This window comes from Adiantum capillus-veneris, chromosome 18 (genome assembly GCF_014529385.1).
Source record: "Adiantum capillus-veneris isolate H3 chromosome 18, ASM1452938v2, whole genome shotgun sequence".
NCBI classification, from domain to species: Eukaryota; Viridiplantae; Streptophyta; class Polypodiopsida; order Polypodiales; family Pteridaceae; genus Adiantum; species Adiantum capillus-veneris.
The window spans coordinates 122,137,718-122,156,847 of NC_140948.1; the positions used below are offsets into that span (position 1 = coordinate 122,137,718).

At 46.3% G+C, this 19,130-nt stretch overlaps 2 protein-coding genes across 3 annotated transcripts in view; one reads left to right on the forward strand and one right to left on the reverse strand.

Annotated features, from left to right (window-relative positions):
* LOC147436326 (glycoside hydrolase family 2 protein) overlaps positions 1-19,130 on the reverse strand; it is a 103,751-nt gene that overhangs the window by 18,336 nt on the left and 66,285 nt on the right. For both annotated transcript variants that reach the window (XM_086489254.1, XM_086489255.1), the window contains 4 exons: positions 8,346-8,492; positions 8,176-8,254; positions 7,713-7,896; positions 7,534-7,599 (listed from right to left, as the gene is read on the reverse strand). In XM_086489254.1, the coding sequence (XP_086345380.1) occupies positions 7,534-7,599; positions 7,713-7,896; positions 8,176-8,254; positions 8,346-8,492 (476 nt within the window). The remainder of the gene's footprint in view (positions 1-7,533; positions 7,600-7,712; positions 7,897-8,175; positions 8,255-8,345; positions 8,493-19,130) is intronic.
* On the forward strand, positions 14,774-16,101 carry LOC147436327 (uncharacterized). The gene is made up of 3 exons (XM_086489256.1): positions 14,774-15,259; positions 15,350-15,511; positions 15,632-16,101. Exons 1-3 carry the CDS (start codon positions 14,774-14,776, stop codon positions 16,088-16,090), a joined length of 1,107 nt encoding a protein of 368 aa, XP_086345382.1. The 3' UTR covers positions 16,091-16,101.

Consider the following 19,130-nt stretch of genomic DNA (forward strand, 5'->3'; position numbering starts at 1 on the left):
GAGAGTACAGGCTATTTGTTGGCACTTTCTTTGACGACATCATTGTTTTCTAGAAGAATGAGGCAGAACACAGAGATCATCTGCTTCAAGTCTTTTAGGCATTACGAGATCACACGCTAGTGATTAATGCAAAGAAAAGTGAATTTTTCCTACCAGAGATACACTTTTTGGGGCACATTGTGTCAGCAACAGGAGTGCAAATGGACCCGGCCAAGATAGAGACTATCCGTGATTGGCCCGATTTGAGGAATGTCCATGAAGTTAGAAGCTTCTTGGGACTATGTTCATACTACAGGCGGTTCATACGAAAGTTTGCAGAGGTTGCTTCCCCTTTGCATATCTTGACACAGAAAGGAGTACCTTTTTCGTGGGGACCCACAGAGGTGACTGCCTTTCAGACATTGAAAGAGAAATTGACTACGGGACCTATTTTGACTTTGCCGGACTTGCAGAAGTCATTCGAAGTATATTGTGATGCTTGTGGTCGTAGTCTGGGTGCGGTCTTGATGCAAGAAGGCCATGTCATAGCTTACGAGAGCCGTTTGTTCTCTAGGCCGGAGATGACAGCACAGATCTATGGAAAAGAGCTTTTGGCGGTTATCCACGCTCTTACTCAGTGGCGGCATTACCTACTCGGAGCGGATTTTACTGTCTTTACAGACCATCAGAGTTTGCGCTACTTCTTGTCACAGAAGCAGCTTTCGGAAAAGCAGATGCGGTGGGTGAACATCTTGTCACAATTCCACTTCCAGATTGTCCATGTGCAGGGACAGAAGAATGTGGTGGCAGATGCTTTGTCTCGGAAACCGTTGGTTCTGGCTATTTCCGCGATACATCATAGGAGCTTCGAGGATATGGTCGATCAGTATGCCACAGATACAGGTTTTGCAGATATGTTCACACGGATACGGGATGGGGAGACAGTAGCTGGATACTCCCTTCGGGAAGGCTACTTGATGAAAAAGACTATGTTGTGCGTTACACAGCCGTTGAGGGAAAAGGTTATGACTGATTGCCACTGTCCACCTTTTACGGGTCACCGCGGCATTGCTACCACCATGAAAGGGGTAGAGAGATATTTCTTTTGGCGGAGACTGAAGAAGGATGTGGAAGAGTTTGTGCGCAGTTGCTTGGTATGCCAGAAGGTCAAGTTTGACAGGCATAAGGCACAGGGATTGTTACAGCCTTTACCCATACCCACCCGCCCCTGGGAAAATATTGAAATGGATTTCACTTTTTTTTGATCTCCCGAGAATACAGAATGATCACGATGATTTTCCGATTACATGGCACGTCTGAGACGATTGTCTTTGACAGAGACCCCAGATTTATGAGTTTGTTTTGGAAGGCAATTTGGGAGAACATTGGCACGCGGTTGCAGTTCTCGTCATCGTTCCACTTGCAGACTGACGGGCAATCTGAGATTGCCAATTCAGTGATTTTAGATTTATTGAAGTCTTGTATCTCGCATCAGAAGACTCAATGGGAAAAGAACTTACCTTTGGTGGAATTTGCCTACAATAACACGATACACTCTTCGACGGGGAAGACGCCATGAGAGATTGTTGAAACTGCTGCGAAGGTTCCATCCTTCCAGAGCACGAAAGATTAGAAATTTGAAGCGGATGAATATTCGCGAGATTTGGATACGGCTTTTGCCAAGGTTCGCGAGACTTTACAGAAGTCTCAAGAACGACAGAAAAAGGCAGCGGATCGCCATCGTCGCGACTGGAAACTGAAGGAGGATGATTGGGTGCTCTTACTTTTGAGAAGGCACTCCTAAGAAAGAAACAGGGAAAGGAGAGGCTTTTTCCAAAGCTTAGTATGTGATACTACGGACCTTTCCAGATTACTGACAAGATAAATGATGTCTCCTTCCGATTGGACCTGCCAGATACTTGGAGGATTCATAATGCATTGCATGTGAGTCTCTTGAACCCTGTTAAGGGTGATGTGCCTGATGATGGGGAGCCTGATGAGCAACCCGAAGTGGAAGAAAACGAGGAGATCCTTGTTCCTGAACAGATTTTGGCACATAATGATACGAAGAAAGGTAAAGTCCGAAGGCGGTTCTTGGTTAAGTTCAAGAACTTTCCTGCATTTGATGCGAAGTGGATGGAGGAGGAGGACCTAGCAGATACTCCTCGGATTGTGAAACTTTACCTCGATGTTTTGGTTTAGCATAGTCTACTCCAAACGGAACCCAGAAACTCAGCTTGGCCGAAGATCTGGTGCAGTGGGATGCACAAGAGGGGAGTCGCTCCACTCCTTTGTCAACAGATGCCTCGATTTTGATACTAAAGTCACTGATGTCTCTTTGAGCTTCAGGGATACTGAGAGCTGACAGTATTCTACTGGATGACTTTATGAAATGGAATTCCTGATTATGATACTGATTTGTTCTTGACTTCTTGTGAGTACAGGAACTGATAGACGAAATGACTGCAGCATTTTGGTCTGATTGATCTCGAATAGACATGGTTGCAATAGGGGTTAGTCAATCGGACATTGATGAGGTCCCGATTGGACCTAGATGTGATTGCTAGCTACATTGCCGATAAATCATGGTCTAAGATCCGAATGAATGTTGAATGTCATGTGATGTCCTGTGATGTCTGGTGATGTCCTGTGATGTCGTGTGATGTGACTGTCGATTTTGTACATGTGCTAGATGTGTGTTCCTAGTACGTAGGTACTAACAGTCAGTGTCTGCTAAGACGGTTTATGGCTTTTGTCGGTTTTGCAGGCGTAATCGCGGTCGATTACAATGCTTTCAAGAGGGGGGTATGTCACAAAGTGATGACGTGGCGGACAGCAGAAACCCTAATTTCTGCCAGAAACCCTAAAATTCCTGCAAACCCTAATTTTTGCCAAAAATCCTAAATTTCCGGAAATCGCGGAGGCGGATTATTAATAAATAAAAATTTATTTATTTATTTATTTATTTTTTTGGGAAAATGATGAGCGACGCGAATTTTGCTTTTGCTTTTTTTTTATAAAAAAAAAAGAGAAAAGACTCTCTAAGAGAGAGAGAGAACTGATGCTTTTGATTTTAAAAGCTTTTGGGGCTCTGCTTTTGGGCATCCCTTGTAACCTTTAAATTAGTGGTGAGGGCCTCACTTCTCAGAGCATCTGGACGCAGAGTCTGAGAGTGAAACCCTAACCGCTCTCTTGTACTTTGATGATTGATTAATACAAAAAGAAATACCGAAAGGGGCGCCAGTCTTTGGGGCCAATATCTCTAGGCACGGAACTCCGCCGGGCCAGTGCAAATCTATTGTGATCTGTGAATTGTTTTGAAGTGGTTATTTGGTGCTGTCGCGGTTGATTCTTGACTTGGAGTGTCCAAGTTTGTTACAGAGACTAAGGCTATGGTTTGGTGTAGCTCATGCCGCTCTCCAAGGCACCCTCACCATGAATGCCCCCTTCGGGTTTACTGCCACTTCTGTGAAAAGTTTGGACACGAGGACAAGGATTGCTACTACCTCAAGGGATTGCGACAAATATAGCAAGTCTTGGTCCTACTCTTCAACAAGGGCCACCACCTGCATCCAACATGGTTTTCCCCTATGGTCATCCAAACCACATGCCATCTTTGCTGATAACCCCTCCAATGCAAGGTATGCATAACACTTTCCCCTCTCAGAGCTTTTATCATGCCCATGCTCCCTCATCCCCTCAAACCTTCTATTCCTCCATCTCCAACTCCATGCACCAGGAGCAAGGAACACCTCGCCCTTCGACTCGCCCATTGCATCGGCCTATTTTATGCTATAGATGCGGAGAGTATGGGACATTACCAAAGCAAATTCCCTCTGCTAGAAGAATCCCCTCCCTGCCGTCATTGCCTTGAAGCGAAGGATCACTACAGTAAGGATTGTCCCAAACTTCGTGCATCTACGACTTCAAACCCGAGTCGAAGCCAAAATGAATTTAAATTTCCCAAGATCAATCTGATAGCACTTAGCACCATCCCTCAGCCGCCACCTTCTGCGCATGTGGTTGCCCCTCAAAACAAGCTGCAGTTGGTAGAGGAGCCCGCAGTTGTCCTCACTCGGGCCCAGAGGGCAGCTCTCGATCTCATCATTTTAAAAAGTTCCACTATCCCACTAGTGGGTCCCTCGCTTCCACCTGTTGAAAAGCAGTCCCATGGTGCAAAGTGAGGCTCCTCATCTCCGCTCTTAGATATTGATGAAGCTTTCTTGGAAGCAGTAGCCGAGCTCCAGCAGATCAAGGTACCAGAAGAACCACATGTAGAAAAAGAAAAGCTTACAGCAAAGACAATCTTGAAGAACACTTTCCAACAAGTGTTGCTCTATGATATGCTGCGGCTAGATGCGAGTTTTAGAAGTGACACCCTTGCACCTATTCAGTCACTTTAAAAGGGAACAGGTCCTAGTGGCGGGCACCTCCCCGTGCAACCATCAGAGTCCCATATGATATCCCATCTTGCTGCTCCACTCACTGATTATAGAAGTCCTCGTCTCACCGTGTCCATCTTGGGACAAACATTCTCATGAGTGATAGTGGATGGTGGATTTGGCATCAACCTGATGCCCGATGTTGGCTTTAGGTCTACAGCCTACTCGACCTCCCCCATTCACAGTGACTTTGGCTGACCAGAGAACTATTTATCCTTTGAGCATAGTCGACAAGGTGCAGTTGCAAGTGAAGGATTTTACATTTAGTCTTGATTTTGTGGTGGTTCGACTTCCACAGGTTGAGGGAGGCTTTCCCTTGCTCATTGGCAGACCATGGTTGTGGCACACTAGAGCACTTCATCACTGGGGCAATGATGCATGTGGATAAATACTCCAAGTGCCCCAAGGAAACCCATTCGCCTTGAAGGTGGTATAGATCCAATAGTTCATCATAGTTCGATGTCAGTAGAGTCCAATCCCAAACTGGAGCAGCCTACACCACCCGAGTCCGATGACGACCTCTTGCAATGGTTGGAGGCTACTGCTTCTATGCCCTGCTATGGGGTCTCTATTTCATGTTTTTCCGAGGATACACCCTCTTTCACAGTTCCTACACTACCTACGCCCAGTGAGCCACCTGAGCCAACAACACGTGTGGAGGATCTACAGGAGTTCACACACACCTCAACTTCAGCCCCATCCGTGTCGGACTCTTTGACCCAGCTAAAGTTCTTTGTGACAGGCGTACTACCCTTCAGCAAGATTCTTCAAGGTGGGTTACAAAAAAAAAAAATGTCGATTTCAACGTAGATGACCCAACTCAGCAAGATTCTTCAAGGTGGGTTACAAAAAAAAGAAATGTCGATTTCAACGTAGATGACCCAACTCAGCATGTCTCTCTACTCCGAGACGACGCAACAAATTCTTCACCTACAATGCAATCTTCGGCGGTGCTAGCTAGAGATCCAATAAAGGGAGCGAACTGCAGTGTTTCTGACCCGCTCTTCTGAACCGTATGCAGAGCAGACAATCCAATTTGCTGTCAAAATGAAGATCGAATTAACCCCTTCTGAAGAAAGGGAAAAGTCAAGCACTGATGATTGTACAAGGGGTCACCTTCACTACGGGACACAGGTCCCCTTCAACTTGCTCCACATCCTCTCCATCCTTTTGTGCATCTTCTACTTAGCTTCACCCGGACTTTTGCTCCTATTTACCCCCCTTGGCCCTACCCACCCCCCTCTCTCTCTTTTTCTTTCCCTTGCCCTCACCACCCTCTCTTCCCCTCGTCCCTACCTACCCCCCCTAGACCCTATCCACCTCTCCCTAGACCCTACCTACCCCTCCCTAGACCCCATCCAGCTCCCCCTAGACCCTATCCACCTCCCCTAGACCCTACCTACCCCTGCCTAGACCCTAGGGCCTATCCACCTCCCCCTAGAACCTACCTACCTCCCCCTAGACCCTACCCACCTAACTCGCCCCTACCCACCCCCTCTCTTCCCTTCGTCCCTACCAACCCTCCCCCTAGACCCTACCCACCCCCGTAGACTCTCTCTACCCCCTCGTCCCTACCTACTCTCCCTAGACCCTACCCACCTCCCCCTAGACCCTAACCATCCTTCATCCCCCCTCGCCCCTACCCAACCCCCTCTTGCTCTCACCCCTCACCCTCGCCCCTACCCACCCCCTCCCCTCTTGCTCTTGCCCCTAGCTAGTGCCCTCACCCCTACCGAACTCCCTACCTACCCACCCCCTCCCCTCTTGCTCTCGCCCCTAGCTAGTGCCCTCACCCCTACCGAACTCCCTAGTGCCCTCGCCCCTACCTAGCCCCCTCACCCACTCGCCCCTACCCACCCCCTCCCCCTCACCCCTATCTAGGACCCTCTCGCCCCTACCCCCTCTCCTCTCTCCCCTATCTAGCCCAACCCCCTCACCCCTACCCACCCCCTCCCCTCGCCCCTATCTAGACCCCTCTCGCCCTATCTCCTCTCCTCTCACCCCTATCTAGCCCAACCCCCTCACCCCTACCCACCCCTCCCCTCCCTACCCCTTCCCCTCTTCCGTAACCCTCACCCACCTCCACATTCAAGCTAGATTTGACCATTGCCTTGAAGAAATAAAGAAATTTTCACAGGTTTATTCGCTGTGGCAGCCCCTCAAACCAATGTATTTCAAGATTGGCTGCATTTACACTAGCTTTGTCGGATTTGTTCATCTTGGTAGTCTTCAGTTTCTACTTTCTGGTCAACTTACCTCATTGAGCCGGGGTCATTACTTCTTCAGCATATCTTGCAAATATAGGCATTGCTTCATTGGTACTTCCTCCTAGAAACTCAAAATCTTCTCCAAACATCACCTTCTTCAGTCAGAGTGTACTGCGTTTTTCCCGGTGTTTCACTGTTCTCTCTAGTTTCACTGTTCTATCTCACCGGGATGGTGAGTGGTTTTGTGGCGGGCAACCTTTAGCAGGGCTATAGTGTCACTAGCATGGGACAAGCAGTTAGTTGCAGTTGAGCTTGAGTTCACACTGGGCGGACTCTCGCCTGGGCAGTGACACGTGGCAAGTGTTACAGATGGTGGTCCAGTGGACACCGTGGCCAGATCACCACCACCTCAGTTAGGAGATAGGCTTAGCTGGATTGGGATATCTGCCAGCTGTTGGTGGCTCTTTAGGAGATACATATCAGTGGTTGGTTCCAGTGGTGGGTACGCATCATCACCTACTTTTGTGTGGCCAGTCGTGTAGCATCTATCATCTTGAGTTGTACACAGCAAGTCTGCACCATCCCTGCACAGTTGAGCCTCGACACCCCCATTGTACCTATTAGATCTGGGCTGGAGCTGAGTGTGCTGCCATGCCAGAACCTGTATTGGTTTCTTTGAGTTTGTCGATGTTCATGTTGTTCATGTTCAGGTTCTGCTGAGTCGTACTGTTGTTGCTTTTGTTGTTCATTATCATTTGTGTTTGCATTCTGTGGAGTGAGATCTCACGCACATTGCACTGAGCAGCACCCACTATAGAGGGCATGACACTTTATCTCCGCTACAGAGTACAAGTAAAACCTGTTTATATAAAGAAACAGCGCTTCATCAAGTAAAGAAATCCAACCTCCAAGCTTGCTTCGGAAACATCTTGCAGCACACTTGTTTTAACAAAGTAGTCTGCAATCATAAACTGAAGTACAATAAACCATGGTTAGTTCATCACATCCATATAGCTTTCCTCTAACTTACAATGTAGCTAATATTAAACATAGAATTTCTGCCCTCTTCTTGTAAAGAAAGCACCTCAGGTTTGGCATAGATGACGACATTCCTGTGAATACCAGAAAGCCACCAGTGGTCTTGATCCTCAAGGTATGAACCGTCACTCCATCTCATCACCTGGACTGCCATCAGGTTCTCTTTTCCTGAAGAGGATTCATGACAAACTCCTGTAATCTCAAAATCTGCTGGGAGCCTACTGTCTTGGCTGTCATGGACATTGACCAAATTACAAGAATAATCTAGAAAAAATATAACAATGACATCTCACAGTCTCCAAGACCCATGCAATTGTTATTTCTAAACCACCTCTTCATCATTCCGTGTTGAATCCAGCACAATAAACATAGAGCATACACACAAAACAGTAGCGAAGTAAAGTCTTGTACTGCATCAATGTCACTATTTTTCACTCCAAAAAATGCAAGTTATATTGCAACTAAAATAGAAATCAAACAGAGAACAGGAACCAGCTTCAAAAAGATACCTATATCCCACCAACGTTCCATTAACCCAAACATAAAATGCTGAATCGACAGCTTCAAAAGACAAAAATATGCGACGTCCTGGTTATTGTAAAGGAAACAGTTGATCATGAGAAACAGCATACAAAACAGTTAAACAAATAACAAAGGTTTGCTTCATCAAAACTAGCACCTGTCCACTCAGGGGGGATCACAAAGGACTTGCGATAACAGCCGGTTGGATTTTCTTCTGGAACATGAGGAGGCTCCAAAGGGAACGGATAGACAACATTTGTATAGATTGGGCGATCATAACCATGCATCTGCCAATTCGATGGAACTGTCATAGAGTACAAAATAGTCATGGAGCTGACTGAAAGGCTGGCATAAACTAGTAAAAAACTGTGAAAAAAGCTACAATGTCAATCTCAAGGTCTAAAATATTGAATGCCCTTGCTGGCCCATAAGAAATCACAGGATCCAAAACTTGGGACTTGTATTAGATGATTTCCACCAATCCCAAAATGATGGTGCTTAAGTAGCCTTCTCTGTGATCAAGAATGAAAAAAATTAAGCCTGTATTTAAACAAAACCACAATGACCTATCACGGTATAAAATATATAGATTCATGTACAATGTTTAGTTTTAGTGGTACAGTCGAAAGAAGATTGCCAGCCAAGGAGTGAACTTTCTAAACACTAAGCTTATGCGTGAAACCCACTTGTTTGGTGGCAACCTTCAAGTTGCAAGGAGTCCCGACTACCCTTCACGAAGAAATCCTTCTCGGGAACATTCTGGACCAATGAAATTGGATGCTCAATCAACTAAATTTCCATTTCCCACACCACACTATCCACTCTACACTGTTCTATTTGATTCTTAGATCATAATCTCTGCCATGCAGAAATTTCCATAATGACGACAATTTAGCACATAATTCTAAGGTTTCACGAGGTCAGAAAAGTCTCATCTTACAAACTAAACGGGGGGACTGAAGCACTTGCATAAAACACAAAATCAATGCACATAAAGAAAGAAAATGATGAAGAAAAAATAGTATGAAATTTTTTTTCTTAGACAAAAGAGATGGGAAAAAATAAATCGTAGGAGCTCAAGAGGGATTGATTTATCTTGTTACAGGAGGGCACCATGTGTCAACCTAAAAAACGGACTGGATTAGACCTTCAGCACTTAAATACAAATAAAGTTTGAGAGAGAGAGAGAGAGAGAGAGAGAGAGAGAGAGAGAGAGAGAGAGAGAAATGAAATGAAATAAAATGTTATATTAACGTCTTCAAAAGGCCAAAGTGACCTATGAGACCAGAAAGTTACAATGCGGTGTATCTGATACAAAGTCAGATTAACAAAATAAATTAATCTAGGATAACAAAATATAAATACTGCGGGATCCTAAACTAAACAGTACAATGTGAAGACAATATGGGAGGGGAGTAGAGATCCATCTTCATCTGCACTTTGGACGACGAAAGAGTATGGCTTGAATCTTTTGCCATAGCCTCCTTCGAAATTGTGTAGCTCCTCTCCTCCCTCGGGGTCGTCTAGATCTCCCTAGCTCCAATGCTCGGTCTATGAGAATGCCAGTAGTGCGGGTAGACCTCTCCACCGTCGCTGGTTGCTCCTTGGTCTGTTCTTCTGGGTGTACAATATCAATGTAAAGAAATCTGTGATCTGTCTCTGGGGATGTCTTTCTTCACCTCTCCTCAATAAGGTTTCTCTATGCTTGTGTAACTCAAGTAGATAAAGCCCAAGACATCTTTGATCCTCATAACTCATGACCCTAGAAAGAGGCCCAAAACCTTCTCTGAATAGAGAGTGAAAACGACCTCGTATCTCATAGTACACTGTGCAATGACATATGTAATGTACTTCTGTCTCTGGCTCTAGATGGCATAAGCGGCATATTCTGTTATTTGCCGGTGTCCCTATGAATCTGCCAATCTCAATCTCGAGCTGATGTGAGGACGTGCGTATCTGGCCAATGGCACAACGCAAACCATGCGAAAGATGCGTGTCCATATAGCTAGGTCGAATTACAAACCCATCCCCCGTGAGGTGGAGAAGATGCTCTCTATAGAAAGCCATCTTTGTGCCCAACTCTTGTAACGGCTCTATCCATGTCCTCCTCGTGTCCAACTGGATCAAATCCTGACGGATGAGTCTATTAATCTCTACCCGTGTCAGAGACCTCAAGGGTGCCTGAAGAGAGTATTGAAAAGAAGGCAACTTGTCCATGGTGAAACCATGTGTCTGAAACCATGATGTCATCTGAGCATACCAGCATGATGTATCCCCGTTAAGAGCTAATTGTCTGGAGGACTCTAGAGCCACCCTGGCATATCTGTCTCTGGTAGTATCCCACAGACTGTGTACAAAGGAGACTGATCTTGTGAGCGCCTCAATCTCCATAGGGGGGGCATCTAATTCCGCTCGAATGATATCATGCAGTACAGAAACCTTGGCTCTAATCAGCCGAGAGATCATGGATACTAGGGGCTTCTCCATACGCCTCCACCCATCCTAGCCTATAGAAGGTCCCCAAACCTGCACCCCATATAACATAGTAGAGGCAACCAAAGTATCATAGAGCCATAACTTTGTCCTAGGTTCCTGGAACTGAACCTGTGAACACATCCTCTCCATTCCTCCCAGAGCCGCACCAGCTCTAGTTAGTCTAGTCTCTGCTGCTCTTCTCAAGGAAAATCTCAGCCCAGTAAAGACTACCTCCAGGTAAGTGTATGCATCTGTATACTCCACAATCTCCTGACCATACTTGAAAGTGGGTACTGATCTCCTGACCCATTGCGGTGTGGTGTTAAACACCATAACCTTGGTTTTACCTAGGTTTACACACAATCCACTATCCTCTGCAAAATTGCATAGTGCATCCAACTGTCGTTGCATACCTTCTGGTGAGTCAGATATCAGCTGTCACCAGGAGGTGTATTTTTCCTGTTGCCTTCCGTAAATCAGTATTAGATTTATTTTATTTTTACTTGTTTGTTCCGGAACCCTTGAAAAGGTGCAAGTGGACATTGCATAGCCAGTGTGAAACGGCTGCAGCCAAATGGGTTTCTCACATCGGGGATCTAGGTCGGTCAGACAAGGACTGCCCGGGCCAGTTAGCACTGAATTCTAATGAGTATGGAAGCTCGTGTGCGCCAAACTGGAATTTGGGCCACTCGTCAAGTCACTGCAACTTTATAAGTTGAAAGGGGCCAGTAAATTAACCCACATTGTAGATGGTGGTCAAATGGTAGTCTTCAATGATGGTCAGGAGACCGATAGGGACGCCATGGAAGCATCTCCTAAAATTTAGGGAACTGCTATTTTTGACCAGAAAATGTGTTCGTGTCATTAGCTCTCGAATGACAAGAGGAACATTTTATTGCTCTGCTGCCAAGTCAACTGACGCACCAGTTTAGATATTTTTAGTAGGGAAAGCCCAAACTCGGAAACTGGGCGACGTGTCAGCCTGTGAGCGATTCTGCCACTCTGGGAGGCAAAAACGAGCTGCATATCAACAAAGGGGGCGCCATTTTCAGCCTCAGGTGGATTGTAGCAGGTACAGAAGCTATGGAATGCTTACCTTGCCCTCTATGCACAGTATGGTGATGGGAGTGATGCCCCGCACGCTACATACTGCTCTCTTTCTCCCCTACGTACAGTATGTTATGCCCCACTAGTGGGCTTCTCATTTGACCTATGTACAGTTCTGGGGGTTTATGCGCGTTTGCCAAGGCAAGAGCCTTCTGAACAGGAACCGGATTAGCTAATTGCTAATCCCCCACAGATACGCACAGTTCCATCACGAAAGATTGCGAGTTCGGAGAGTTTTCTCGCGTGAAAACTCGTCCAATTCATAGGGGAACTGTCCCATTGCGTGTGGGAGCCCTTGGGACACGCGTAGGCGTGTTCGCTCCGCTAAAAACGATGCGAAACAGCAAATTACAGCCTGCTGTGTTTTTCTGCAGGTTTAGGGTTTCGCACCTTAACTGCAAGGGAACACCGGGGGAGCCTCGTGAGAGCCTTGGGATGCGTGTACAGGCTTTTGGGCACCCGGCAGTGAAAAACAGGGAATTACAGCCCGCTGAAATTCTGTGACAGCTCACCAGAAAGCTTCCAGATAACGAGGGAATCCGTCCTAGACAGGTGTTTTTTACCTACAAGGGGTTTTGCGCCGTTATGCTGCCAAAATCAGGTCGAAAACCTGCGTTTTCAGCCCTCGCCAGGTTTGGACAGCTTTGTGAAAGCTTGTGCGAAGTGGTCGGATCGTCTACTTTAATTTGAATGAAGAAATACCGAAAGGGGCGCCAGTCTTTGGGGCCTACAGGGTGTCGGTCTCGTGTGCGCAGTGACATTCTAGTCGCTGGACGCAACTGTGTTCTCTTCCCTTCTCAGTGCTCTGTGTAATGTTAACAGGTAATTGAAATAGTACCGCCCAGGGTAGTTTTCGTACGTCGAACGGAACCTCTCGTTCCGTCCGGCCGGACCCGTCCCGTCCGTGCGTTCCGTTCGTTCCGTTCGGTGACTTTTTTCGGCAGTTTATGACCGTTGGCAGCTTTTTGACCGTTTAGCAACGTCCAGTTTGTAAGCCTTTTGGAGCCGCTTGCGGGCAGTTTTGAAGCCAAATGCCATGCTTATTGCCCAAGGGCCAATGCCCATTGCTCAAATGTCAAGCCTCACATGCTCTTTCTCTCCTATTTAAGCAACCCTTCCCCTTTGTTATCCAGCACAACCTACAACTACAAGCTACAAGCTTTAGCCCTAAGCCTCTCAATGCTCTACCCTCTCATCTCCATGTGCTTCCATTGAAGCTTCAAGCTCTCAAGCTCTCGAGTCTCCATTGGGTCTACCATCTCTCTCCTTCAAGCTCCCTTGGGTGACACCGTGACGGGTCTCTCCTTCAAGCTTCCTTGGGTCTCTCTCTCTCTCTCTCTCTCTCTCTCTCTCTCTCTCTCTCTAATCTATTGATACATCATACATCATACGAGTAGCTACTAGCTACATACTACATAATGCCGCCTCCTCTTCATGAAGCCTTTGAGAAGCATTGCCGATATTTTGAGCGGGTGGGGGGCAAGCAAAACTCTTGCAAGTGGTGGTGCAAATATTGCCCAAAAGCTATGACCTCTTCCGTCACCCGTCTCATCATCCACTTGACAAAGATGGGAGGACAAGCGGGGCCATGTCCTAATATCCCCGAAGATATCCTTGCGGAATGCAAGAGAAAGTATCTTCCATTGAAGACACGCAAGGGTAGAGTCACCTCGGATGAGTTCGTGTCGCCGGATGTTGATAGCTCCGATTCGGAGGAAGAGGCCTCTCCAACTATGTCCATGGCTACCGGTGCCACCGCGGCCTCATGTGATGGTAGTGCCTCCTCCAAGAAGTCCAAGAAGTCCAAGGGGTCTTCAAGTGATGGTGGCCGGCCTCCGAAGATGGCAAAGCAAACTTCTCTTGCGAAATCGGTGGGTGGATGCTCCGGCCCCTTGTCTTTCCTCAAGGAGAGACAAAGAATGGCGGAAATAGAGATTGCCCGCATGGTGATTGAATGCAATCTCTCCTTCAACATTCTTCGGTTGGAGCGATGGAAGAGGATGATCATAGCAATTGCGGCGGTTGGTCCATGCGAAGGGTGGACGGGTGTGTCATACCATGACATGAGAACAAAGAAGCTTGATGAAGAGAGGGCAAGGATTGACAAGTCACTTGAGCCCGTATGTGCGGGTTGGGCAAAGTATGGATGCTCTATCCTCTCCGACGGATGGAGCGACCGCAAGAAGAGGGGCATCATCAACATTCTTGTTTCTTGTCCTCTTGGCACGTACTTCTTACGGGCCGTGGATGCGGGTTCGAGAGGGAAGAAAGTGACCGGGGCATTCATTTGGAAGCACATCCGCCAAGCCATTCTTGAGGTAAAACCGTAAATCGAGCCTTTATGTCTTGAGCAATTGCCAATGAGTCCTATGTTTTAATTTTTAAGTTTTAACTCTTCTTGTCACAAATGCCTCTTGTGTAGGTTGGTGCGGAGCGTGCAAGTGATTACCGACAATGCTTCAAATTGCAAGGCAATGAGTAAGAGGCTAGAGAAGGAATTTCCATCCATAGTATGGACTCCATGTGCCTCTCATTGCCTTGACCTTCTCTTTGAAGACATAGGGGAGCTAGGTTGGGTGAAAGATATCCTCAACCAAGCACTCTCCATCATCAATTTCATCAACGGCAAAGTGAGGGTGCTTGCCATTTACCGCACCTACTCCGACCTTGAGTTGAAGAAGCCATCGGCCACTCGCTTTGCCGCCATGTGGCTACTTCTAGAGCGGCTCTATGATGTGCAAAACAAAATACAAAAGACCATGGTCTCCGATGAGTTTAAGGAGTGGATGAATGGAGAGTCCGCCGCTTCCCAACAAGATGCAAAAGCCATCCAACGGCTTTGCTTGCGGGAGGAGTTTTGGCAAGAAATTAAGGGTCTTGTCGTTGCGATCTTGCCCTTGTACAAGGCTCTCCGCATGACCGACATGGAAGGGGCAAGTATTGGGCTTCTATGGCACTTCATGGAGGAAGCTTACAAGGAGATTGAGAAGTCTACAATCCTAGATGGGGCTCCCGATGGAACACGGTATAACTACATATTTATTATTACATGTCATTCTCTATACATTTAAATTCTACATGCTTGTTTCTCTACTTAGTACATTTCCTCTCTCTTCTTGTAGTGATTACCTCGAGGACTCTCCCAAGAGAGACGACATTCTCCTCCTAATCACAAAGGTCTGGGATTGGATGAAGAGACCTATCCATTACTTTGCGGCTCTCTTGCATCCGGCTTACAAGAAGCCCGAACTCTTTGCAAATCAAGAGCTTATAGAGGAGCGCAACAATTACCTCTTTAAGGTGCTAAAAGAAGAGGACATTGGAGCATTTCTCCAAGAGGTAATCAACTATAGCGACCAACGAGGCACCGCATTTACTTCCAACTTGTGTTGGAAGCGGCAATCCTTGGTGAAGCCTTTATTTTGGTGGGAGAGCTTTGGCTATCAATTGCCTACTCTCAAACGACTTGCTTTGAGGGTTCTTGGCCAAGTAAGCGACAAGCCTCAACCTTTTACATTTTATGCTTAATCTCTTCAACTATAGTCTCTTATAGCTTATGCCTCTCTTGATGTGTTTTAGGATTGCTCATCGGGAGCATGTGAGCGTAATTGGTCCGCATACTCCCTCATCCACACCAAAATCCGAAACAAGCTCTCAACGAAGCAATTAGAGCGACTTATCTATTGTCGCTCCAATTTACGCATGTTGCGCTCTATGCATGAGATGCCTATGGCTCGACAGGTATAAATTATAAATTATAATCACTACTCACTCCATTTTCTATACTCTAGAGTCTAGTCTTTAATTAGTTTGAATATACTAATTATGTTTGCATTGTCCAATGTTGTAAATGTCAAATAGGTCAACGTGGATGAGCTCACACTTACGATTGACACTCTAAAGAGTGTCAATAAAGAGCAAGACCCTGAGGAGCAAATGATTTTTCGTGAGCTCTACTTGGAGCTTGAGGAGATTGATCGCCGTGTTTCTCGCACACGATCACGCAAGAAGGTCGCCATCCATGGAGTTACATCGGCTACAAGAGGCAGAGGTGCCAGGGCTACAAGAGGTAGAGGCAAAGCATCAACAACACCCACGGAGGCTCCTAGGACCTATGTGCGGCGAGGCTCCGGAAGCGGCTCTTGTGCGGCGGCCATCACTTCCGAGGATAGAGAGCCTCGAGAGCCAGAGTATGATGATGAAGGCAACCTCATTAGTGATGGAGATTATGAGCCGTCATCCTTCGACTCTTGTGAGGAAGAGGATGATGTTGATGAGCAAGGCTCAGAAGAGGAAGATGATGAGAGCACTAGTGACTAGTGACTTTACTATTTAGTCTCTCTATTATGGTGTGCCACTTTTTGAGTACTTTGTAGCCCTTGCCACTTGGTCCCCCCACTTTTTGGTATCCCTTGCCACTTTTTGAGTACTTTGTAGCCCTTGCCACTTGGTCTCTACTTATCAAATTTCAATGATCATTTTGGTTTATGTAATGCTCATTCTCTTTAGTCTTTGAGTCTTGACTCTTTACATTGTACTATGTACTATGTAGTATTGTGACTACTAACTTGTAATCTATACAAATGTCAAGTTTCTATAAGTAAGTATTAAGGCCTAAGCCTTAGGCCTTAGACTTGAGAATTATTTGTTTTTTTAAATTTGAACGTACATAACGTCATCGTACATCATAATTTTTTTTAGTTCGTTTAGTACCGCACATCATCGTACGCATACAAAACGTACGAGACCGTACGAGACTACTATGGTACCGCCCTCTACGTTGTATAGGCCGGTTATATGGTTCCATCGACGGGATAGTCACTTTTTCTTCAAAAAGTGCAGCGTGGATTGTTGTGGGTGAAAGCAACACAGAGCTTGTAGATATGGCAGAGAAGAGAGACAAGTACCTGAAGAGGGATCTTCCTCACATGGCACAGAGAAAATTCCTTCAACTCTTCAAGAAGAGGATAGGTTGTTTAGAACTCAATTGCGTTGTTGCATGGACATGTTTCAGCAGTTGGCTAACAACCCAAGGATGCAGGAATTCTTACAGGCTCCGACACAGGGTTTCCAGCCTCCTACACAGGGCATGACTGAGCCGTTGCAAGAAAAGGAGATTTCCAATGCACAGAGGACTCATGATGCTCGAGGGAAAGCCCATGTGGTTGAGCAACTAGCGGTGTCCAATGATCCAAAGCAACTTGCTTTAGCTGGACAGGAACCGTTTGTGAATGGTCAAGGGAGCAATGAACACGCTATGCGTCAGACCCTTCCATTACCTAATACTTATCCTGGTTATTTTGGAGGTGGTTCAGTGTTTCAAGCTATGGCTGGACCTTCCACAGGTTATATGCCAGGGAATGTGTTCGGGACAATGCAAACAGGCATGGGTAACCCTATGTACGCGAACATGGGTGTCAAACCAGGTTTTCAGGGTGCCTATGGCCAGTTTTGAGTGCCTGGAACACGATTTGGTATGGCTGGTTTTTCGCAGCCATACGTACAAAATGCAGATATGACAGGGAAAACAGTTGATGCGAGTGCTGGAATGAACACTCATGGAGCACCACTGTTACAGGCACCTGTTTATGATAATGTGGCTCCTTTGAGTCAGCTTAAGGATTACAAGGAAGGTGGGCAGGGAGTGAAGTTTGAAACTTTCAGAGGAACTGAGGACCAATTGAAGGCTTTGACCTTCATACAGCAGTTCGATGCAGCTTATGCTGGAGGCAACTTCACGGAATCTTCAAAGATACGCAAGGCTGCCACTTTCTTGAAAGGGAATGCGCTTCAATGGTGGACCGCATTGTTGAACCAGGGTCAAGCCCCAACAACGTGGGTCCAATTCAAACAACTTTTTGCGCCTACATGGTTGACAAACACTTTTGAAGTGGATGTGATGACAGAATGGCACGAGTTGAATGCTAAATAGTGTGCGAATCTGGAAGACTACAATAAACGGTTTTGGGCCGCACTGTTGCCAGTCACCTCTTACAGGTTTGTGCCTTTGTCAGAACAAATTGAGAAGTACTGTTGCGGATTGCCCAAGAAAATCAGGGACTACTGCACAAAGACTACTGTCATGAATATGTTTCAATTGATAGAGAATGCAAGAGTGGCCAACAATCTGTCGAAGGGAGATTCCGATGGATTTAATAGCCACAAGAAAGGGGCCCAGGGCAAACAGTTTTCAGCCAAGGGCAATGTTGCAGCAAAGCCTTCTAAGTCTCCTGCAAAGAAGCCCTCCACTCAAGAAGCTGATACGTCCAAGAAGCAGTCTAAATCTTCTTCGGAACGAGGACAAGGACAAAAAAGGCATTTTTCTGGTAAAACTTTTCAAGAAAGGAAAGCTCTTAGGGAGGCCAAGAAATGCTACATTTGTGAACAGGAAGGACACTTTGCAAATGAGTGCCCACAGAAGAAGTCACAGGATAAGGATGACAAGTCAGACCATAAAGGGAAGAAGCCAAAGCCGAGTGCAGGACTTGTTCCAGATTTGGTTGGAGATCAGCCAAACACAGATGCCACGGAGCTGTGTAGAGCTTGGGGCAAAGTTAGAGACCAGACAGTGCTGGTTTTCTTTGATCCAGGAGCCCGTGCAAATTTCATATCACCAGAATTGGCATCAAAGTTGGGCATTCGTGCAGAGGAGATGGGTATGACAGGCGAAGCAGGTTTGGCATGCCCAGGACATTCAGAGCCTGTTACTCCCATTCTGGGAAAGCTTCGTCTGCACATTCAGAGCTATGTGGATGCGGAAGAATTTGATATTATGCCGCTTGAGGGCTGTGATGTGTTATTGGGTATCCCATGGTGTTACAGGTTGCATGCTATGGTGGATACTTACAACAAAAAGATTACCCTTGTACATAGAGGAAAGACTCATGTCCTTGATGTAAAGCTTAAAGGCGAGTCTGTTCCAGTTGTTTCTGCTTCTGCTATTTCATCTGTAATAAAGAATCATCTTTCTGTGTACTTGATCTTTGCAAAAGAAGTACCTCAAGTTGAATCTAATTTGTCTACCTTAGATAAAGACAGGTCAACTTTTTTGAGTGGTTTCAGTGATTGTTTTTCGGACTCTTTGCCAGGGGAGTTACCTCCTGAGAGACCTGAGGATCATACTATAGATCTTGTGCCAGGTTCTAGTCCACCGAATAGACCACCATACAGGGTTAGTGCAGCCCAGCAGAAAGAGATTATGGGTCAAGTCAACGAGCTTTTAGAGAAGGGGCTGATTCAGCCCAGTTCATCCCCTTTTTGTTCGCCTGTACTCTTAGTGCAGAAGAAGGATGGTTCATGGCGCATGTGCATTGACTATCGCGCCTTGAATAAGAATACCATCAAGAACAGGTTCCCCATA

Excerpts from the sequence above, each read along its gene's own strand:
- LOC147436327 (XM_086489256.1), top strand. The coding sequence starts at position 14,774 with ATGGGGCTCCCGATGGAACACGGTATAACTACATATTTATTATTACAT. Across the intron at positions 15,260-15,349 it reads CTTTGAGGGTTCTTGGCCAA|GATTGCTCATCGGGAGCATG; the intron begins GTAAGCGACAAG and ends GATGTGTTTTAG. Across the intron at positions 15,512-15,631 it reads AGATGCCTATGGCTCGACAG|GTCAACGTGGATGAGCTCAC; the intron begins GTATAAATTATA and ends AATGTCAAATAG.